Source organism: Ambystoma mexicanum, chromosome 6p, assembly GCF_040938575.1.
Source record: "Ambystoma mexicanum isolate Mex_15411 chromosome 6p, UKY_AmexF1_1, whole genome shotgun sequence".
NCBI classification, from domain to species: domain Eukaryota; kingdom Metazoa; phylum Chordata; class Amphibia; order Caudata; family Ambystomatidae; genus Ambystoma; species Ambystoma mexicanum.
Window position 1 is genome coordinate 865,434,981 of NC_090935.1, and position 24,357 is coordinate 865,459,337.

Here is a 24,357-nt window from a genome sequence, read left to right on the forward strand (position 1 = left end):
TATAGAGCGGTTCTCGCCGGTGAAGGCCCCTGCCCCGGCGTGGGAGCTCAACGTGGTGCTGACCAGGCTCATGGCGCCCCCATTTGAGCCTATGCATTCGGCACCGTTGAAGTTTCTGTCGTGGAAGACAGCCTTTCTCGTGGCCATCACCTCCGCATGACGAGTGGGAGAGATCCAGGCCCTATCTTGCAAGCCGCCATACTTGACGTTTCACGACACAAGGGTGGTGCTGAGGACGCACCTCTCCTTCATGCCCAACGTGCCGTCGGACTTCCACCTCAACGAACCCTGGGTGTTGCCAGTTTTCTTCCTGTCTCCTTCGTCGCCGGCTGAAAGAACTCTGCACTCGCTGGACGTAGCTAGAGCGCTGAAGTTCTACGTGGACCGCACAAAGAGTTTTCGGAAGACATCACAGCTGTTTGTGAACTTTGGGACTGTGAATCAAGGGAAGGCTCTCTCGAAGACTTCCATTTCCAGATGGCTCTCCGGCTACATCATGCACCGTCACCGGTTGGCAAACCGACTGCTGCCCGGCCGTCCGAGAGCCCATTCGACCAGAGCGATCGCTGCTACCACGGCGTTCCTGTCTGGTGTGTCCCTGCTGGACATTTGCAGGGCTGCGACGTGGAGGTCGACGCACACCTTCACAAGATTCTACTGCGTCGATCGGGACTCCAGGGAGGAGTCCAGGGTCGGCCAAGCAGTGCTGCGCAACCTGTTCGCTTAAGGTGAGTGACATGATCACTGCTTCCAAGGGGCTAGGACCAGCCCAACGTCCTTGGAAGCAGGCCTCTAACCTTCATCCTAGGCACCAGCCGGTCCCCATTGGGACCTTTTGGACCCTGTCCTGGCGCCAGTGGCACCAGGCTCATCAAAATCACTGGTCCCGGCACTGGAAGCGCCGGGCTCATAACATGTATAAAGATGCTTGGGTGGACTTACCTGCAGCAGACCATGCTGCTTACTTACCAGCCATATGGGAATACTCTACGAGCCGGGACTAGTTTCTTACCTGGGTGGGCAGGCTCCACTCCCTGGATACAACACTGGAACTCTTCTAGAACAGGAACTCTTTTCTTTCCTGGGCGAGGCAGTGGAGGAAGACGCCTCATCACTCCAAGGCTATTTAAACCACACCCGATTGATGCAACGTGCTTCGCGTTATTCTGCATCTGCAGCAGAACGCTCACCGTGTCGGTTCCAGTCTTCATTCTTACGATCCTGAACCTGTGAGAACAAAAGCTTACCTTTCTTGTATCCAGCCTTCAGAAGCACCTGCAAAGACAAAGAAACAACAGGTTAGCACAGCAACCCTGACTCGCAGCGCTTTCCTCACCTGATCCATCAGCAGTTACCAACTCTTTGCGCTGCTCCTCCGCCATTATAAAAGCCTGTGAAGACAAAAGCATAATTATTCCTGTGGGGAATTTACTTACCGGCACCCCTCGAATTCCGGTTTTCTTCAACGCTGCATTCCTGCACCTGAAAGAGAAAAGGAGAGACATTAGGCAGGCTATTTACTCACGCGCCATCGCGCCCTCCACAATTAGGCACCTGCAAATACCCCGGCGTTTTCCAGAGTCTCTTCAGCATCCGAACTCATACCTGCAAAAGAAAAGAGACAGTTGGAGTGCATTTCGAAAGCAGGCAACAGGCACTTACTTACGCACTCCCAAGCGGTGTCCAGTCATAATTTCGAAAACATAATTTTGAAAGTCAAAAAAGTCGAATCAAAAATGTCGAAAAAAAAAATGTCGAATTGTTTTTTTTTTCGATATTTTTTTTTGGGCTCTAGTTTCTGTGAAAAAAATAGGTAAAAATAAAAAAAAAGGGGGTTGGGGGGAACCCCCCCCATTTCGAAAAAAAACGTCATTAAAAAAAAATTCGACATTTTTTTTTTCGACGTTTTTTTTTCGACTTTTTGACTTTCGAATATTTTGTATTCGAAATTATGTCTATGAACCTTCATTCCTATGCGCTGGCTCGAACTCCGGCTCTCTTCAAACCACCATCTTCCGCCTCAAGAGCCCTGCAAGACAAAAGGCACCATTTGAAAAGAACATTATACAGAGCCCTATTCCATACTAACGTGCCCACGCACCTAAAGACTGTAAGGACATTCAAGGTGCTCGGAAACTCACCGTTCGTGCAGTTAACGACGGTTAGCAATCCTCTGAAGTCAAGAGGCCTACGTTTCAACCCAGTGAAGGAACTGGGAACGGCACCCTGCACCAGACACAGGGTCTAAGGTGAGCACGTTGACCTTGGGGCTCCATGGAAATGTGAGAGGGGGAGAGAGAGAGACACCCGACAATCCCAGGTCATTAACCCCATATTCTTTCACCTGCAGACATTTTACTCTTCGAGTTAGACACACCGTACGAAGAGGCCCAGCCCCTAAAGCCAATCGAGTCCTGCACTTCACTTTTCAAGATACAGTTACCACCCTGCCAAGACCAGCGCCTCCGTGGGAATCAGGTGAGCGTTACAGTGAGCCTGGTGAGGAGGTAAGAGATGCTTAATGTTGAGTTGTTGTATTGCTTAATGTTGAGCCGGTTGCCACCTCCCGTGGTTGTGCATGTGTGTACTGCTATGTATTCTCTTATTCATGAGCATGTGAATCCATGCCAGACCCCATGCTGGAGAAGGAACAAGTTACTTACCTGTAACTGTTGTTCTCCAGCAAGGGTCTGGCATGGATTCACATGCGAACCCTCCCGCATACCCCTCTGCGGCTCTTCACTTGGTCATACTGCCACTTTACGTGCTACCAAATCTGAGGATGGCTGCCAGAGGCGGGGCTTAGGGAGAGGGCAGTCATTGGCTGGAGGCAGTATGACCCAGAGACCAGTGATTGGTTACTACTAAGAAAGACAGATCAGAAACGAAACTGATACTGATTTTTTTCTATACCGAGGATTCCCGGCCTGACGACGGGGAATATTCATGAGCATGTGAATCCATGCCAGACCCCATGCTGCAGAAGTATGACACTACCGGTCTACACCTATTCTTACTGCCGGCCCTACTGGCACTAGGACAAATAACCAGTGCATCAGAACACAATTTAACGATCTCACCTTATTCAACCGTGGGAAATTCCAGTGTACCGATGATGGGGACCATACCCACAACCTCCCCACCCCAGATGAACATTAATGGCCAGTATAGCTTACCTACTAGACACCCCATAGGGACAACGGTAGACACCAAATCCTGATCAGTCCAATGCTACTTTGCCATTCCTGACCAACTTCCACCCATATACTACAATCCTAGGCCTGGCCCAAGCAAATCTAATCTCCCATGCCTTACTCAAATAGGCACAATCGGGCTCCGATCAAGACTGTCCAGACTCCACGAGCCCCTGATCATAAATACTATCAACTCTTGCCCCCGGAGAGAACGCCTAACCAGTAAATGTCACACTAAGGAAATAATTAATGACATGACCACCTCATTCAAGCCTAAACCTGAGGCGCACTCCTTTAGAAAACAACCACTTAGTGAACCCCCTACCTCATTGCCTACCAAACCAACAAGCCAATGTAAACCTTTGAACCCATTATCTAGCAACAACATCCCAGACATCATATGCGGATTAATCAATGCCAGATCCATCGTAGCACATGCTATCGAGATAGCTGAAAACTGACTTGTTAGCCATAACAGAATCATGGCTAAATGCAGCTCCCGGCCCTGCCCTCATGCTCGCAGTCCCAGACAATTATACCATACTCAGAGCTGATGGGACTGACTCTAGAGGAGGTGGAATAGCACTTATAGCTAAATCCAACCTAGCTATTAGACTAGCCTCTGCACTAGACATCAAATCATGCGAATCACTTACTGCTAAACTTCCCATCTCTGACTCCCAAACATTGACTATCCATCTTATCTACAGACCTCCAGGCCCTATCGGTGCCTTTGAGGAGGATAGCAACATGAAAACGACCTCTCAAATATTTTTACTGGGGGGATCTCAATCTGGGCTTCAATGACCCTAGTGACCAGAAAGCTACAGAAATCTCCAATGCGCTCACCGGACTTGACTTTATCCAAAGGGTGACTCTGCTTAGACATAATAAAGGCAGATGCTACAAAGGGTGGAAGAACTTAACTGTACGGCCTCAATCACCTCCATAACTCCCCAACTATGGACTGACCATTATCTCTAATACTTCTCCCTTGCATTCACAAACCACACCACCAAAAACAACCTACTAGCTCCCCCGACCCTTACTAGTAATAAAAGGAACATTATGACGGACAAACTTATACCCCTCAAAATACCCGTCCTGAATTCACTGCCTGATACCAATGACCCTGGGACATTAGTAGACATATCAAATAATAGTATGACCAATGCTTTAGACATGATTGCCCCACTAAAAATGAGGAGAAGCAAACTCAAAGCTCATTTGAACTCTTGGTTTTCTCCAGACCTCAAAACCTTGAGAGCTGAAAAAAGAAAATGTGAAGTCACCTGGAGACATCTACCTAACAAGGAAAACATAACTAACCTCGTTAACATCTCAGCCTTATACAAGAAAGAAATTATACACTCTAAGTAAGCAGGAATCATATCAACAATAGGTTTCACCAGGCAAAGTTTTGTACTAAGGAACTTTCTGTAATCTTAAAAGAGATGGAAGCCCCAATTCCCCCTTCAAACAACTGCTCGAAGGACAAACTCTGGTGCTCCAAAATACGGAATGCCCTAACTAATAAAATTAGCCTTCTTCAGAACAATATTGCTGGTAAAAAAAGCAAATATCCCTAACTCAGACACTCCAGCCATCACCCCAACGCATATCATTAAACCATCCCAACGCTTTACCTTCTCAAAAGTCTCAATCCTTGAGGTTGAAAAAATCATCCTCCCACTAAAACCTTTAAACTGTCAGGGAGACATTTTCCCAGCCCAAATCATCAAAGATGCAGCAAGAGACCACTCACCGTTCATAACCAAACTAATTAATGCCTCTTTCTCGTCAGGTACTATCCCCAGCAATTTAAAAGACCTTCCACTTCTCAAAAAACAATCACTAGACCCATCCATACCTACCAACTACAGGTCCATCACAACAGTGCCCTTTTCACTTAAAATATTAGACCGGGTGGCCTACCTGCAAATACAGGAGTACTTGGAGTCTAATCAGCTCCTGGTTATCCGACAATCTGGTTTCAGGACCCAACACAGCACTGATAGATCTTAAAACCCAAATCGATGATCTTAAGGACAAGGGGAAAACAGCCTTGCTGCTCCTCCTTGACCTTTTGGCCACCTTTGATCTGGTGGACCATAAAGTACTATGCAATCACCTTGACTCAGTGGCGCACTTCACTCAGGATGCCATAGTTTGGATTCAAACATTTTTGAGCAACATGTCTATGAGAGCCTTTTCACCATCTGCAGCAGCAGATTCTATTCCTATTACATGTGGAGTGCTGCTGGGCTGCTGTGTTTCACCCACAATGTACAATGTATTTACTAAGCCCCTATTTGATGATCTGGACCGTCTGGGTATCACCTATACTAACTATGCGGATGATACCCAGATCCTTATACCACTTACTGTGGATTATGACAAGAATGTTGGCTTAGTAAATAACATATACCTCATCATCCAAGCATGGATGGCCACTGTTAGGCAGAAGCCTGTGCAGTTCCCTCTGGGACCACTGCAAAAGATTTAGGACTACAGGTGTTTGGCAGTAAACCAACCTGGTAGCAGTCTGTACCACACAGATTCACTTGGTAGCTGTGGCTGACCAGTCAGACTTCCCTCAAGAAGAGTTAGGCAGTATACAGAGTATTCACAATAGGTCAGAAGAACACAGTAGAACAAGCAAACACTGACCAGAGCTTGGTGTAAAAGAGATATCATTATTTATTTAAAACCACATCTAATAAGGCAGAGTCAAACCGTGAAGTTAGAGTTCAGAAAGCCGGATCCACTTTAAGAGGATCAGAACGAAATGTGTCCAAGGTAACAAGGTTGAAAAGTGCACAAAAGTTTCGAAAAGGTTCAGAAAGAGTTGGACCAAAAGAAAGGGACCAGTTAGATGGTCAAGGCGGCCAGCCCAGTCCAGAAGGTTAAGGGATTATTACTACCTTGTAGCAATCTTTAGAAAGGGAGGCCTGGCGGACACAGTACCTTAAACTGGTGAGAATACTCCAGCGGGGGCAGTTGTTCCTGGCAGCGGATGCAAGTCGGTGCTTCGTCCGGGGGAAGAGAGGATCTCGTCGGGGAGAAAGGCAGGAGTCCGTTGCACTGCCAGGGAAGAAACCAGCCACGGAGTTCTCAGGTCAAAAAGGAGCGGTCCTTTTATTCGCGGTCCAGTGGTAAGTGGCAATCCGGCTGCTGGGGTGCTTGGCACGGGCAATTCGACCACAAGACGTCCTGGGATGCAAGGAAAAGAAGGTAAACTGGTTGTGCCCACCAGTCAGGGGAAGAAGACTCTCCAGCCGGGAGATTTTCTCTGCCGTCGGGAAGTGGTGAGTCGGTTCCGCAGGGCTCCACCGGTGGTGTTGTCGTAGCAGGTCGGCACAGCTTCTCCCTCGTTGGATTCTCAGGTCCTATGGCGACTTCTGAAGTTCCAGTCCCAAAAGCCCTGCTTTTATGCAGCACACCCCCATTCACTCAGCCTAGCTGTCAAACCAACATGCTAAGTGTGGTGAGCCGGCTGGCTCACCACTTGGGCCAATCACACAAGAGTGTGACTTGAGTTACCAAGGTAACTCAGTCCAGGGTGCCTAAACCCCCTCCCACTCCCACTGTGGTACCCAGACAGAGGGGCACCACTTTTGGAGGCTTCTGTGGAGAAGCCCGCCAAAAAGTGGAACAAAGGGCTCGACTTGGGTTGGAGTCACAGAAGAGAACACAAACGCCATTTTAGAATCGAGTCCTGGCAAAAAATACCAACCGGCAAATTAATATTAAATAAATAAACCGGTGGTATGTTCGAGGCTATGAGAATTAAATAATTAAAGTTGGTAGCCTCGAACAATGGGAAAATCCCAGAGATATATTCGCGGTCGAATATAAAAAGTAGTATCCACTGCCACCAGCCAAAACTCGATCAGGGGGGGGGCGGAGACGTGCCCCCTCGACTAACAGACCCCGGGGCAATCGAATTGCCTCGACCAGTACGTCCACAATATGATGGTTTGTACTGGTTTCTGTTCATAATTTGGGACTAGTAAAGCCAATGGTGACTTTACATGCCCTGGGAGACAGTAGTCAGTCCCAGGGTATGGAGTCTATGGTGGGGTGTCACTATGACACCCCTGTGTCACTGCACAGAGGGTGCTGTGTAACACACATAGTAAAACACATGAGACCCCCATAGCCCATAAAACACATTAACAGTCAAAGGAACACCACAAATCATGTCCAAGAGTGGGAGAAAAAGAGTCTCACTCTTGGCAGGAGAAAAAAACAAACTCCAGAAATCCAGCAAAGCTGCTGGGGGACTCACTAGGTTAGGAAATTCAGCCTAAACAGAGAATTCTCCCTAACAGCCACCCACAGTCTATGCTTGAATGATGACAAACTGAACTACTCATTCTAGGGACTGCTCTCAACCTCCACAAACTTGGACCAAACTATGCATCCTTCAACATCGAAGGCAAACTTATCGAAGTAGCTAAAGAGGTTTTTACTTAGACTCCACTCTCACTTTTGTCAAACAGGCCAATGCCTTGGCTTCGGTGTCAGCATACACCTGTAAACTGATCAGAGCAGGTAAACCATATCTAAAGACGGCTGCACCACACTTTCTAGAGCACTAATTCTTTCCAAGTTGGTCTAGTGGAACACACTGTACCTGGGCGCCAGTAATAATACCACTAATAAGATCCAAATTCTACAGAACAATGCCCCGAGAACAGCACAGGGCATAGCAAGAAGAGAACACATTTCTGAGGCAAGAAGGCAGATCAAATGGCTGTCTATCATCGACAAAATCCTTCTAAAAAAAAATGCATCGTTGACTCACAAATGCCTTAACAATGCCGCTCCACAAGATCTTGTGTAGAGAATCAACAGAATAATTAGCAGCCGACCCACCGGGACTGCTAACTCAAATTGCTTATTAGTACCTAGGTTTAAACTTACTAAAGCTGGGGGGAGCAGCTTCCCTGTCAAAGCAGCACAGTTATGGAACTCTCGCCGACCCGCCTTAAGGGCGAATCAAAGCTTTTAACACTATTAAATGGCTCAGAGAAAATTACCACTAACATATCCCTTTGATTGCCCCTCATCAGCATGTATCAGATTTACATATTAGCTTCAACCTTACAATGCATCTGATAACGTTTAAATATATTGTACATTAATACTGTAAATTTGGTATTCATAGACTGTCCTGATGTAATGTATATAATCTAGTAACTAACTGCATAAAGTTTTTGCCAAAGTTGAATATGTTGTATATTAATACTGTCAATCTTGTAATCATAGACCGTCTTGATCTATTGTTTGTAGCCATGGCACAATTATCCTTGTAAACTATGTAACACTAAGTAACCTATGTAACACCAAGTTGAAATTATACATGTATCTTCCTGCTTTCTGCACCCTGATACCTCCAGGACTGGTGCACATTACAAATTAATAAACAAACAAACCAATCAACAGGATGCATAAGGAACAGGCAGCAGGAATGCATGGGATGAACAGGTGTATGACATGGAGCTTAGAACATATTTAAGGTTACATGCAAGTGTTCTTTTGAGTGGGTAACCACCAGGCTTCAGCAGGGAGTGACCCTGGATTGAATGCCATAATACCCGTCTGTTTTATGCAGCTGGGTACCATGCAGCCCTACGGATAAGCGGTGTAGCAGCGACTTTTGCTTCCCTGCATCTACCTACAGACCTCCACAGATAATCAGAAGGAACAAGTTACTTGCCTGTAACTGTTCTCCAGCATGGGTCTGGCATGGATTCACATGTTCATGAATATTCCCCGTCAGGCTGGGAATCCTCGGTAAAGAAAAAATCAGTTTCAGTTTTGTTTCCGAACTGTCTTTCTACTAGTAACCAATCACTGGTCTCTGGGTCATACTGCCCCCAGCCAATGACTGCCCTCTACCTAAGCCCCTCCTCTAGCAGCCATCCTCAGACTTGGTAGCACGTAAAGTGTCAGTAGGACCACGAGAAGAGCCGCAGAGGGGTTGGAGGGAGGGTTCGCCTGTGAATCCATGCCAGACCCATGCTGGAGAACAACAGTTACAGGTAAGTAACTTGTTCCTTCGCCAGCATGGGGTCTGGCATGGATTCACATGCTCATGAATACAAGAATACATAGCAGTACACACATGCACAACCACGGGAGGTGGCAAGGCTCAACATTAAGCATTTCAACAACTCAACATTAAGCATTTCTTACCTCCTCACCAGGCTCACCTTCAAGCGAACAGGTTGCGCAGCACTGCCTGGCCGACTCTGGACTCCTCCCTGGAATCCCAGTCGACACAGTAGAATCTCGTGAAGGTGTGAGTCGACCTCCACGTAGCAGCCCTGCAGATGTCCAGCAGGGGCGCACCAGACTGGAACGCTGTAGCAGCAATCGCTCTGGTTGAATGGGATCTCGGACGGCCGGGCAACGGTCGGTTTGCCGTCTGGAAATGGAAGCCTTCGAGAGGGCCTTACCTTGGTTCACAGGGGCAAAGTTCACAAACAGCTGTGATGTCTTCTGAAAACTCTTCGTGCGGTCCAAGTAGAACTTCAGCACTCTAGCTACATCCAGCGAGTGCAAAGTCCTCTCAGCCGGCGACGAAAGAGACGGGAAGAAAACAGGTAACACCAAGGGCTCGTTGAGATGAAGTCCGACAGCACCTTGGGCATGAAGGAGGGGTGCGTCCTCAGCACTATCCTCGTCTTGTGGAATGTCAGGTATGGAGGTTTACAGGCGAGGGCCTGGATCTCTCCCACTCGTCGTGCGGAGGTGATGGCCACAAGAAGCGCTGTCTTCCACGATAAGAACTTCAGCTGTGCCGAATGCAAGGGCTTGAATGCGGGGTCCCATGAGTCTGGTCAACACCACGTTGAGCTCCCACGCCGAGGCCTTCACCGGCGGGAATGAGTTTCATGAACTCCTTCACCAGGCAGTGAGACCACAGCGACGACTGCCCCGGAGTTCTGGTGTAGCAGGAGATAGCCGCCAGATGGATCTTGATGGAGGCATGTGCCAGCCCCTCCTTGGCCAGCGACAGCAAGTACAGCAGCACTTGAGGGGCTGTAATCCGTAGAGGGTTGATGATCTGTGCACGGCACCAGACAGAGAACCTCTTCCATTTATGTCCATAGCTCTTAAGAGTCGAGGACGCCCTGGCCTTTTCAAGGACCTCCTTGCAGTCCGCCAGGATATCGTAACCTCCGAATTCTAGGCCTGCAGGTTCAGCAATCTTGGGTCGTGATGTAGGATGGCGCCTCCTTCCCTGGCGAGAAGATCCACGTCCATCAGCAGTTTGACTGGGGGAGGAGGTGCTGACAAGTCCAAAAGGTCCGGGAACCAGATCTGCCTCGGCCACGCCAGTGCAACGAGGATCATCCTGCACCGGGACCGTCTGATTTGACTGATGAGTCGCAGAAGCAACAGCAACAGTGGGAACGCATACAGGAACAGACCGTCCCAGGGGAAGGAGAATGCATCGCCCATGCTCCCCAGCTGGGGAAACCTGCTGGCGAACCTCCGGCACTTGGTGTTCATCGCCGTCACGAAGAGATCTATCTGGGGATTGACCCATCATCGGAATAGCACATCCACTTGATCCTGCCGGAGTTCCCACTCGTGGCATGAGCGCAGCTCCCTGCTTAATGAGTCGGCGATGGTGTTCTTTACTCCTGCCAGGTGGAAAGGTACCAGGAACATCCCCTGGACGACGGCCCAGTGCCACAGATCCTGCGCTTCCTTGGATAGGGTTGGGGATCTGGTGCCCCCCCTGCTTTCGGATGTAGAACATCGTGGTGGTGTTGTCGGTGAAGATCTGCACCACTTTGCCCTTGAGGGACGGAAGGAAAGACCTGAGTGCCCAGAACACGGCCCAGAGCTCGAGGACATTGATGTGCAGGGACCTCTCCTCCGGGAGCCAAAGACCTCTTGCGTGGAGATCTATGGTGTGCGCTCCCCATCCCTCCAGGGAGGTGTCCGTCGTCACAGTTTCCTGGTGGCTGTGGTCTGGAATTCCATGCCCGTCGCAAGATGCACGCGGGTGCCCCACCACCGGATCGCATGACGGAAAGTCTCATCGAGTGGGATCTTGTCTTCAAAGCTTCCCGCCACTTGCATCCAACAGGCATCGAGGTACTCCTGCAGTGGGCGCATCCGCAACCTGCACAGACGCACGAGGTAGATGTACTATGACATCATGCCGAGCAGGGACTTGATGGCCCTCACCCTGGCCACTTCCATGGACGGTGAGGCCAACCACGCCACTGTGTCGAGTCTGGCTCCCAGGAACAGAGCGTCCTGCGATGGTACCAAGTGGGACTTCACAAAGTTGAACAAGAATCCCAGGTCCGTGAGCAGGCGGACAGTCTTCGCTGTGTGGTCGACAACGAGTTCTCTTGACTTTGCTTGGATGAGCCAATCGTCCAGGTAGGGGTATACGTGGATCCCCTGCAGGTGCAGCCGGGCCACCACTGGTGCCTGGCACTTGGTAAAGACCCTTGGAGCAGACTTCAACTCAAAGGGCAGGGCCTTCCATTTGGTAGTGCAGCCCTTGGACCACGAAACATAGGAACTTTCAATGTCCTTTGTGTATGGGGATGTGAAAGTAAGCATCCTCAAAGTCCAGCGACGATAGGAAATCGCCTTCCTCCAGCTGTCCCAGCACATGCTGAAGGGTAACCATAAGGAACTTCTGGGCTTTGATGTATTTGTTGAGGCGACAAAGGTCTAGGATGGGCCGCCAGCCGCCGGTCTTCTTTCGGACGAGGAAGTACCGCTAGTATACTCCGGAGCCCCGGAGCCACTTAGGGACGAGTTCTATCACGCCCTTTCTCAGCATGGCTTGTACCTCCAGAAGCAGCTGTGGAACGTGGTTTTCTTACCTGGCCACAGGTGGGAAATGGAGGCACCTTCTTTGGAACTCCCGAGTGTGCCTGTGGGCCAGGGCATTCAGCACCCAACGGTCGGTGGAGATGGACTGCCACACGCCGACGAAGTTCGCCAGCCGGCCTCCCACCGGGGTGCTTAGGTGGGGGCCCGACGTCACGGCCGGTTCAGTCCTGTTTCGCCAAAGCCTTGCCACGATGGGCTCCTTGGCGACAACAGTATCCACCGGCCTTGCTGCAGCCTCTGTAAGCTTCCTGCGACGAGGAACGGGCAGCTTGACGGTACGATGATGAACTGCTGCCGAATCCTTTGGAGGCACCCTGAGATTTGCCTCTGGAGGACTGAAAGGACGGCCGTCGCTGATGAAGAGTGCCTAGGGCACGGGCCTTCTCGGTGTCTGCTTTGATGGCCTGTAGTGACTCTTCCACCACTTTCCCGAACAGGTTGTTTCCATCGAAGGGCATGTCCAGTACCCTGGTCTGCACATCCTGATGGAAGTTGGTGGCCCTGAGCCAACCGTGCCAGCAAACGCTGTTGCCCATCTGACGAAAACCGGTAGCGGCGATGTCCGTAGCTACAGTGATGGCCTGATCCGACACCACCTCGCCTTCTTGCAGGATTTCCAGGGCCTCCGCCCTCTTGTCGTCCGGGAGGAAGTCCAGGATAGGGGCGATCTTGAACTACAGCTCCCTATCATAGCGGGCCACGATCGCGAGGGCGTTGGCCGCCTTAATGGTAGTCGCTGCCGACGAGATGACTAGACGTCCCATGGTGTCTAGCTTCTTTCCCTCGCTGTCCAGCAGTGAAGTGGAGGATGACATTGTTGCCCCTGCCTCTTTCTTCTTGGCTGTCGCGGAGACTACGGAATTTGGGGTTGGTTGCGCCCTGAGGCGCCTAGGATCAGAATCCGGGACCTGGTACTTCTCGTACCGGTCTCTCTTTGCAGGGGCCGTGGAAAGGTTATTCAGAAGGGACAGATCCTCGTCCCATATGTCATCCAACAGTGGGACCGAGAGTACGGTTTTCCTCTTGGCTTCCCATCGTTGGTAAAGAAATCCCTCTTTCTTTTGTTTCTCTGGGCACAGCTGGAAAAGCTCAGAGGCCCTGGTGATCATGGCGTGAAAGGAGGCCATTTCGTTGTGGGGGCGGGAGGCGACAGGAGATCCAGTCCATCGTCGCCACCGTCGTCAGTCCCAGTCGTCGCCGTCTCGTCCCTCAGAGGAGGGGATGGCGGTGAAGGCTGGAAGGGAGGGGGAGGATGGACTCGCCTCCGCTTGCTCGGTGGGCTCCCCGACGGTCCATGCGCCGCTGTATCGTCCGCTGGGGGTAAGGGGAACCTTGTCCTTATCTCCGTACACAGGGTCTGCAGCAAAGCCATCAAGATTGCTCCTGAATTGTCCTGTGGCATAGGCATCGGGTGCGACGGGAACGACGGCTGGGGCGCAGGGTCCTCCGTTTCCTCCACAGCCGTCGGCTCCACCATTGCTTTCTACGTCCGCTTCATCGGGATCCTTCCTGTAGCTCCTGACCTCCTCAAACTTCTTGTCGAGGATAGCTTTGACGCCAGCCTGCTCATCCTCGGAGGTGGTATCTGTGTCCGTTAGGTTATCGTGCCCCCCCCTTTCTCGTCCCAGGGTTTCACAGGGGTCTTCTTGATAGGCTGGAAAGAGGTTTCCCTCCGGGGTGGCAGGGAAACCCTAGGCCCAGAAGTCATCTTCACTGGGGTAGCCTCTGCAGGCTTCCCCAGGGCCGCCACAACTCCTTCAATCGAGGCCTTCGGTGGGTGAATCAGGGCCTTCACGACCTTGGGCGCGTCTGAGGCCTTCACCTTAGGGGGAGGGTCACCGCCTCGCCCCCCCTTGGCTTTCTCCGTCGGGAGCGATAGGGCTTCTCCTGAAGCTTACCTTGGTTCTTCAACTTCCTTTTCACCGAGCCAGAGCATTGGCTCGTGGATGATGGCGTCAGTGACATTGCACCCTGCCTGGCAACCGAGGAGCCCAAACCAACGCGCTCCCAGTGCCCGCGGACTCTCAGTGCTTTGCCTGTCCGTCACCGGAGCGCCCTCAAAGGTCTTAGAAGACCGCTCAGACTTCTTCTCACCTGCTGGGCTCTTTGCCTCCATCCAGTCAGCGAGTCGTTTACGATGGTCCTTCATGGTCCGGACGGACATGTTCTTGCAGAACGCACATTCCTCCTCCACGTGCGACTTGTCGGCGTGTAGGCAGTCGAGGCACCGGGAGTGCTCTTCCTCCTTAAAGACGTTCTGCAGTCCACATCCTGGGCAGTTCCAAAACAGTTTGGATCCAGTAGGCATCGAATCTCCCTTGTCCTGGGCCATGTCCGAATCGTGGTAATCCTCAAAGGTCTTCCGGAATCCTCCAAGAAGTGTAATTCGATGACAATCCACCCTCGAGGGGCGTAGAAATTTCCAAAACTGGTCCCCGTTGATCGGAAGAAGAATCGGTGGAGCTTGAGGCTCGAATTGACTGAAAAAATAAAAGTAAACTCTTCAAAAAAACCGCAATACGCAGTAAAAGCTCAAGAGCTACAGCACGAGGACTCCCAACACTTGAACGTGCGTTAAAAATCTGAGGATGGATGCCAGAGGAGGGGCTTAGGTAGAGGGCAGTCATTGGCTGGGGGCAGTATGACCCAGAGACCAGCGATTGGTTACTAGTAGAAAAACAGTTCAGAAACAAAACCTGATTTTTTCTTTACCGAGGATTCCCAGCCTGACGACAGGGAATTAGCATGTGAATCCATGCCAGACCCCATGCTGGAGAACAGTGGTACCGCAGAGTGGTGCCACAGGGAGGTGATCAAATATTATTGTCTTGCGCAAATACAAATGAAGGTAACGATGCATTTTGTAATTTGATGAATTAACTGGTGCAAAGAAATAACAGATTACAAAAAAGAAACCTGTTTTTAGACATTTTTGCTTGACTGAAAAATACCCTATTTGTGAATGGGAATTATTTCAATCAAACTTTTAAAAAACATGGAGTAAAATACTCCCACTTCTGAAGCCCTAGTATCATGACCAGTTTCGAAACTGAAATGAAGGATAACATTGTCTTTTGAATAGGACCACCTCTCGACTGCGTAAGCAACCTTGTGGTATTGTGGCATAAAGAGTGCGTGTTGCAAGTTCTAAAGACAGGTGTTGCAGTACTTGTGCAAGACAGCCGTTACAAAAGGCTTGTGGCATAAAGGGCAGGTTTGAATTCTGAATGTGTCACAAGCTGCTCAAGATGAAGTAGAAGAGAAATTGGGGACCAAGGAAAACCGAAAAGCATTACTTTGGTGGGGGAAAAGAACCAGGAAATACTAAGTGGTAGGCTCCATTCTATTCTGATCAGCAGACACAGAGAATTAGCGAGGGGGCATGTCTTAGCTGAGGAAGGAAGGAGTGCAGCTAATTATCCACACCTGAGCTATGAAAGCATATGGCATGACATTTGGATACTCAGATTAGCCAATTCTAAAAAAGTGTTCCAAAAATATATTATTTTTCTTTTTTTAGATTCAATTCGCCCTCTTGTGAGGTACTTGAGATTCCTTTAAAAGCTGCTTCAAAGATGAAAAAAAATATTTTTATTAAATTTCTCTGTCCACAGGGTGTTAAAAAGAAATACATGTAACCGTATTCCTATTGGATACCTATGTTCATTTATCTCAGAAGGTAGTATCCTGTTATTTGTATGTTTTCAAATTGTTTTCTTCAAGAGTTCAAATCTCCCGTGTTTTACTTCTGTTCCCTTCACAAGAGGGCGAATTGAATCTAAAAAAAGAAAAATAATATATTTTTGGAACACTTTTTTTAGAATTGGCTAATCTGAGTTCTTTAATGTGGGAACATATAAGGGTAGACTCAGGTATGAGATCCCCCTCTCCATTTGGTCCTTTTGTGTCAAATGACATTTGGATAAACAAATATGAAAGGAAGTTTGTGGCTTGACAAAGTTTTCGGGGAGCATTCACAAAAAACACTGATATATGTAAAAGGCGGAGGGGTAAACCATATAGGATTACTGAACAAGGCACAGAATTTTCATAGGCATAAGAAAACATTTGGGGGAAAAATAAATGCTGAAGAATACGAACTCTGCTTGAAAACAGAAGTTGGTCTGTCCCTCTTCTAAACCACTACTATTGCTCTGCAGCTCAGGTTGTTGATCTTCCTTTCCAGGCAGGGTCTCCCAGCTGTCGTCACCAGAGGAATGACCTTTTTCAGCAGTGAAATATGAAGGCAAACAAGCCGGCCATTCGCCATCACTGCAATCAGAGCTGGAAAACACAAGTTATTTGTATAATCATTACCATCAAGTCCTATGTTTCTCAACTGTGAATTTATGTACACTGACTTAACACAGGCATCATGGTCAGGTCAGGTCGCAGCATACTCAGATCAGCCAATAATTTCATAAATAAGCAACAAATAAAGTAGAATTCAGTGTTACAAATGCTAAACAGATTTTATTTTTATTGTATTTTTATTGTTTAAAGCATAGACCTAGCTCGAGAGTAGCGTAGCGCTGTACAGAGTGTTGGGTAGCCAGCATTTGGGCTGCCACCTTTTAACAGTAGCACGGTACTGTGAGGTCTGTGCCTCAGTATGTGCACCCATAGGAATTAGTTCTTGTTTAAGTGTTGTTGAAAGAGACATTTTTGAGAGATGTGTGAAATTGGAGAATTGTGGGGGCATTCCGAGTCAACACCAGGATTGAGTTCCAGAGGGTGGGTGCACAACAAGAGGATTGTTTGCGGGTACTCTTATTGCGGATGATTTGTGATTGAAACCGGTTGGTCGATTTGCTGCACGATGAGAGTTCACCACCAGATAATTCACAAACATCTTTGCACATGTAAACAAATATAATATGCAGCCACACCCACCACCATCACTCTTTCCAAATTACAACCGACAGGGGGAGCTCATCTCTTGCACTCCAGAAACTAGTGCAAAGGACAAGTTTTGATCACCTTCGAACCCACCATCCAAGAACTGTGGGGTCACCATCCACCTTAACTAACCCTCCTTCCCAACGCTGTACTCACATTTCTATTCAATGCTGCCATGGCACCCTCAAACCGGCTGACCTGAAAGTCACATTTGAACTCTGTTCTCTGCTGCTGTGGACAGCATAGTGCACACATTACATTAATGTAATGGTCCCACTTCCAGGTACAAAGATTAAGGAGTTTTGACTCATGGCAAGATCCTGCCCATCCTAGCACCTAACAAGTTCCTTCTGGATCTCTGCAACCTCGGATCTACAGGTTCTATGCAGAGCCAAGATCAGGGGGTCACCATCTGCTGGATGTTTTAAAACAGAGGGTGCAAATCTGCTTTCCCATATAACTTGCCAATTCTATCTTCTGTGTCCCCACAACCAGGAACCCTGCCCTACCTGCCTGAAACACAATATATAATTATTGTGCCATGTATTGCTGTGAATGTTGTGTTCCAGGGACTCTGGCACAAGAAGTAATTGAAATGTCCCCTTCAGGTCCCACGCAATCCAGCTTTTCTACTGGATCACTAAATTGCATTTAACATCATTGACCTTGTGATTATTGGCCTCAAAATGTGCATTTGCCACTTGATATTGGCAGGTGATAATTGACTCTTGGCGAGTATGAAATGGTATGCTGTGGGCATGTGAACAACCAGGGAGGTGGGGGACTGACTGTTTTAGCTTGGCTAGTAGTTTGCAACCTGAATTGCTTACCCCTGCTTTACCCTTGGATGGGCTGTGGATGGTAGTGCCTGTCCATCAGTAGAAGAATGACACCTAGCTGTACCAGCAGGTTTCTTCAAGCAGTGAAATGCATTTAAGGGGTGGGGGATGGATGCCTGCCCATTTTTCTTTAGGTTAAATGCCTCCAAGCTTGACAAAGCGACCTCACGGTCATCACATTCAGGGGACATCTCTTGACCCTCAAGGCTAGCCGCATCGCCAACCCAAGTCACCCAGCTCCATGTTGAGAAGCCAACAATCTAGCACCATGTGCCACTGAATACCGCATTTGGTCAGCTGTAACACCTGGACTGGATCTGGGAAACAATTATGAATCAAAGAGGAGGAAACCCTTGGCAACATTGCAAGTAGGTCCCTGAATCTCAGAAAGATGACCATGAACATCACTCTACCCAGGCAACCCCAACTCTGCCAACAAACCAGAAGAGAAAGACATCACTGTTATGACCGGCTCTTGGTCATAGAGTTCACTCCAAGGGACACTCAGGATACACAGGCCAGGTACGCATAGTGGTTACTTTATTAGGGTTCTTCTGTTACAAGGATCAGATGTCATCATGGTTATTAGGAGATAAAGAGGAAAGGGACAGGAGCCCACTGGCTCCCGCAGGCTCACATAATCTCCCTCCTTTACAGAAAGAACAATTAAAATAAGCCCACTAATCACAACAACCTAAAGTTAATGACCTGACAAACCCCCTTATAACACAGCATAACAAAATGCACTCCCAACACCCAAACCTTACTCTAACTGCGGGCCCAGCAGTACACCTAACAAAGAGACCAGCTCCAACCTCTATCATCAAACAAAACCAACACCAAACTTCCAACACTCCCTACAATTTCTTCATAACCGTCTCCCTCCTCCACAATAGAATGCAGTAGATTACCCACACTCTCTCACTACTCAACCATAGGGCTGAAGAGATCTCTATACCACGAATGAAAAATGAAAGCAGACAACCCACAGTGCCTGACATTCACCTCGTGTGTAGACAGCTCACCCAAAGGCCTCCAAAAAGTTTAAGCTCCCGAACTTCAAAGAATTTGTCAAATTCAACAATTTCATAACACCAACACTAGAGTTCCCCATTCTCTAGACACCAAACCCGTGACGCTAACATTCAACAATCCCCTGGGCAAATGTTGAAGTTCTCAGCACCCCAAGACACCTACTGTATCTCTAATAGAAACACACAGTGCACATACACCCTTGTACAGCACTTAACCCTGTGATCCTCTGCACATCACTATCGATACAACATATCTCAACCAAAACATGCAGACCTGTCACAACCAATTCGAATATCACATTTAACATTGTGAGCACAGGGTACGCCCATCTACAAAGTCTCTGATTTCATTACGATCGACCCACTTCGTTACAATCACCCATTATCTTCCTAAGGACTAAAGTAAGCACTAAAGCAACAGGATTACTGGTTTAAGCAAAAAAAGCACCCCATGGGATTACTTTTCACACCCCCAGAGAGAACATCCATGGTGAACCAATGGCCCATCTCCCACTTAAAGTGCACTTCGGTGTTAAAGAATAAGGTGGTGGCAAGAAGGGATATCGGGAGGAGTGTGGAGGTAAAAAAAATAAGGAGGTGGTGAGTAGAGAGATCAGTAATGGAGGGCAGAGCAGTGAGGAGGAGAGGTGGAAAGAGGAGGAAGAGAACATGAGTAAAGAGGAGGCTGGTAGGGGCACTTTCAGAGGTTAGGTAGAAGAGTATGTATGTAAAGCAGTTGGAGGTGACAGTAGAGAAGAGGAGGAGAGTGAAGAAAGTCTAAAGTAGGGGGTTCAGCAGAAACTCCAGGAATCAGGAGAAGGGACATGAAATAGAAAGATTGAAGAACAGAGATTAAGCAGAGGGACGGATTTGCACGATGAGCCAAACGAGCGGGAGCAGAGGCTGAGTGGAGGTATGAGCACCTGGCTAGTTATCCAGAAGGTGGCAGTAGGTGGTAGAATAGAGATCATGAAACCTCTTCGGTATTAAGCGCTTTATAAAAAACAATAATATAATAAATATATGAGGTGTGAGAAACTTAACCCCAAGCAAGAGACTACTGTGACTCATTGAGGAAGAAGGGATATTGGGGAGTAGAGTCAGAACCTCAAGACAGAGGTGAATACAGCTCCATGAGCTCAAATGTATGGAAACCCGGTCGGCCAGTCTTGTGGTGAAAATTCTGGTGCTGAATAGCCCTAGTTCTCGCCACTGCCCAGGACAAAATTTGCAAGTGCACCCCAGGCCCCGAGACCCATAGGAAGGGGTCTCCTTGAAGAAGCAGAGAAAGGTGATACACAAGGACAGAGAATGAGGACAGACATGGGAGGCTATAAATCCAGGAATTTGTCCAAACCCAGAGACGTTGTTTAAACTCAGAAACCATTATTTGAGTCCAGAGACTTGATATTTGGACTCCGAGATTTGTGTTGGAATCCAAAGACTTTTTATTCAAACCAAGAGATGTTTTGTTTGAACCTAGAGACTTTATCTGAACACAGGGAGAAACCATCTTGCCAGACAGAAAATAAACCACTTCAAAAGCATGGAGAATGTTGCATTTTATGTAGTGTTTGTTACACTAGAGTTCCTCCCATTGTCAGAAGCTAATCCTCAAGGGTCTGTTCTGTCCTGCTTCAGAGGCATCGGTCCCTTGTAAGCCCTTCATTTTCCTTCATGGTCATAGCCTTTGGATTTGTACTCTCCTCTTTCCTTCCTCCCTTACGCTAAGTACCTGGTTCAGCATAGTTACCAATTTGCACTTAATGTAGCTTTCCATTTAAAATGAACAGCTCCCACAAGCTTTGATTAGTTCCCATATTGCTATTGGGAACTCGGCCCTTGGGGTATTCCACACGAGAAAACTCTCGCTTCCTTGGAGGTAGCCCTTCATAATCCAGCCAGGCTAGTTGCTGGGACTAGGACTAGGACGTTTAGCGATATTTTCCATATTCTCAGGAAACGCCAAAGGCTCTCCTTAGAGACATGTACACAGATCAGAGCTGCCGATGTTGCACAAAGGTGGTGCATGACATGAGCCAGAGTTATTTGGCTAATAAATTGCCCATTTCAGGTGGTATGAGAGGGCTAAGGAGTTGGACAATGTTCCCGCTCTAGGTCCCCCCAGTTTTGTCAATAGTTATCATTGAAAGATCCTTTTTGGGTACTGCCTTGATCTACTGAAAAGCCTTGATCTGCTTTACTCAAGTGACAGGATCCACCTATGTTTTGTAAGGCTCTGAAGAACTGGCAGTGTATTTTGAGCTGAGGTCCTTATCTCAAATGTTCTCTTTATGTCATTGTTAGTCATTTAATTAATGTGTTGGTATTTATTTTATTTTTCTGTGTCATGGTTTACTAATTGTGAATCAACAAAAGGAGGGATCAGTTAGAGGAGTGACACTTAATTCCCTTGGCGTGTTAGAAAATGATAGCACCCCAGGTTATTTTACTGCCAGGCAATTGTCATTTAACACATTCATTATGGGACTGTGCCACTGCTTCCTCAAATGTTAAGTATGGCTATTCTATGACTGAATTAATTTAGATATAATAGCTAAAGGAAAGGATAATGACCTAGAAAATGACTAAATCCTTGTACATGGCTCTTTAAAATTGCAAATGCGTGTGGTGCCCTGCCACCCATTTGACAATGCTTTTTATAGCTGTTAAAGCCAAAGCAATGCACAGTAACTGATGCAACAGGTATGCGTACAAGCTACTCAGACCAGCCCGATTCTCCCGTGCAGACGCAAAGGCATACCAAATTTCTAATAGCTAGCCTATTGAATATTGTTTGGTGTATGACAGAAGTTGGCAGAAGAACATTTATAAATGGAAAGAGGTTTAAAAGAACTACAAGTGTTACCATAAAAGTAAATTTAACCAGCTCCTGCTTCTAGCCTAGGGGAGACTGGTTAGCTTCATGCCAACAGCTAGCAGGCGCTACTTTGACTCCCAGGACAACTGGTGCCTTACAATATATTTAGTATTTCTTTGACCTCGTCCTCAAGATTCTCCCCACTGTTTGTATTTTAGGTACATCCCTTCTTGTGATGTGAAAATTGACCCATTATACACAGTGTTGAAGCCGTCTACAACATATTTTATAGAAGCTTTCCCCTGAAGAATGTTCACCCGTTTGAGGCTTTGGAAGAACAGAAACATGTTGGGAATCATTTTTACAACACATGTAGAATGTTTATTGTTTTAGTTACATGTCTCTTGTGTTGGTGTAATCACGTTATGAGCTTTTAGACGATATGTCTAGATATTAGGTTTTTTGTTCCACTGTGTTTCATGTTTTTTGGGTCTACTTATGTTTTTATTCTGAATGCACATTGTTCTAAATAAATTTATATTTTATATTTTTGATACTTTACTGCTTAGAGTCTATTTTTTACAGACTCAGTATGCCGGATAATCAGGGAGTTTCTTTTTGGATTGAAGGGTCTAGTTAAATTGTTGTCCAATCTTATCTCCTTTATAGAAACATATTTTCCCCTGCTGGTGGAGATAGATTTTTTGTGTTCAGTAGGGGTACTTTACTTCCTATATATAACACAGCCTTACAAACATATACATGTGTTGGAAAATGAGTATTTGAGAATGTCAATAAATAAGAATTGGGGCACATCCAGTACACATTTTTAAAAAATGGAGCATATATTATGTTAAAAAAGTTAAAGTTTGCCTCTCCCGTAGAAGTTACCAACGCAGTGGCCCGTGTACTCGCTTCTGGTTGCCCGTTGGTAGCTCCTACCTACTGGGTAATGCCCGACATCGAGGAGCTGATTTTAGCTCCTGCTCATTGAAACTGAATTTCAAATCTTGTAATGTAGAATGAGCATTATCATAACTAAGTGCCTATGTCATATCCAGTCTAGTCTAGTCTAACCCGCCCTCAGGCCCATTTTTAGTCAGCCAAGATTGGCACTTCAGTGATCCAGTCCTTAAAGGATTAGCCTCCACTGATACTTCTACTTTTTGGCGGGTCAGAAGGAGGACACAGACTGACTTTACATCTCACTGATGATTTTTAATAGCTGAAAGGAATAAATGCCCATCTCTCCCTATGCCAAGGGTTTCCCCGACCTAACGGAACTAAGGTGCTTGTCAGTGAGAGTCCAAATCAGAATCAGTCCACTGTCCAAACTAACCTATTCTAACCATACCACTAACAAAACAACAATAACCAAGAGAATGACTAATTTCTCCTGTAAGTCGGTTTTTCCATCATGCTCAGGTGAGTAACATATCTTCTAGTAGTTCTTGGTAACTACTTTTATTAAGTCACAGTTCCGATACTGGGTTTTTCAGGTTTTCAACCTCCTCCTCATTACTCTTTTGTTCCTTCTTATTCTCTTCTTGCATTATTTCATGTGTATTTTCCTTTCATAGGGTAACGTTATCCAACACTTCGACCGTTTCCCTTGGCTTCTTGGGTTCTTTATTGGTTATTTGTAATGCACACTATACAGTAAAATTTGTGTTTCAAGTCGCATCCAGACGGCAGCGGGGGATAGGGAATGAGGAAAAGATATAAAGCAAAAACAGAAACATTCTTTAAAGGTCTTGAAACATTTGGAACGTGCAAGTGCAATAGCATGAATACAGGGGAGAGAGGGGGAGGAAAAATAAAGTGTTCCTACAAAGCGATTCAGATCATGCAAGTGCTTGAACAAGAAGGGGGCATGGGGGGGAATACAGGTACATGGTAGGTCAAATGCAACATGGAAAAACATCAACCTATAGTGAGGGGGCTACATCAAAATGCAGGTATAAGGTAGGTAATCGGTGGTTTCAGGTAGGTCAATGTGACACAGCAAGGTTCAAAGTCAATCAGTGGTTGCTGGTAGGTCAAATGCAAAACACAATAAGGGGCTGAAGAAAGTCAATCCAGGGGTACATATAGGCAAGTACAAAAAACACAGCACAGGGGAGAAGAGGTCAGAACAGAGGGAGCAAGTGGGTAAATATAAAACAGAGGCCAGGCTGCGAATGTAAAACCACTGGGTGCAGGTTGGCATGATGAATAAACAGCATAAGAAGCAACAAGTCAGAGCGGTTAGAGTTCAAATGTAAAGGGGCACATCAGTGTGCACAACAACAGTAGATGGGGGGGCAGTGAGGTCAAGGCATCTGAGAGAGAAGCACAAAGAGTAGAAAGGGCAAACAGAAGAACAGTCATGAATAATAGGTTGAGAAAAGAAGGTGGAACAGGCCGGGACAGGCAAGTGGGCAAGGACAGGTTAGTGAGACGGAGCACTGCATCCCTGCACCAGCGGCACCTAGAGGGGAGAGGTGAAGCGGGTAGGGGGGGGATAGCAGGAGAGAAGACGGGCATAGGAAGAAACAACCAATGGCATGAGGAGACGGCAGGGAGAGAGAAAAGGCACATGAAGAAATCATGACTGAAGAGGTGAAAGTGAGGATACAGGGACAGAGTTCAGATAACGATTTGAGGTGACATGCAGGCAACGTGCTAGTATAGCGAGAAGGAGGGAGGCA

The 24,357-nt window shown here is 47.3% G+C and overlaps 1 protein-coding gene across 1 annotated transcript in view; it reads right to left on the reverse strand.

Moving 5' to 3' along the window:
• Positions 1-24,357, reverse strand: part of PJA2 (praja ring finger ubiquitin ligase 2) — a 578,273-nt gene that overhangs the window by 297,793 nt on the left and 256,123 nt on the right. The window contains exon 4 of the mRNA XM_069625483.1: positions 16,176-16,358. Coding sequence (XP_069481584.1) covers positions 16,176-16,358 — 183 coding nt within the window. The remainder of the gene's footprint in view (positions 1-16,175; positions 16,359-24,357) is intronic.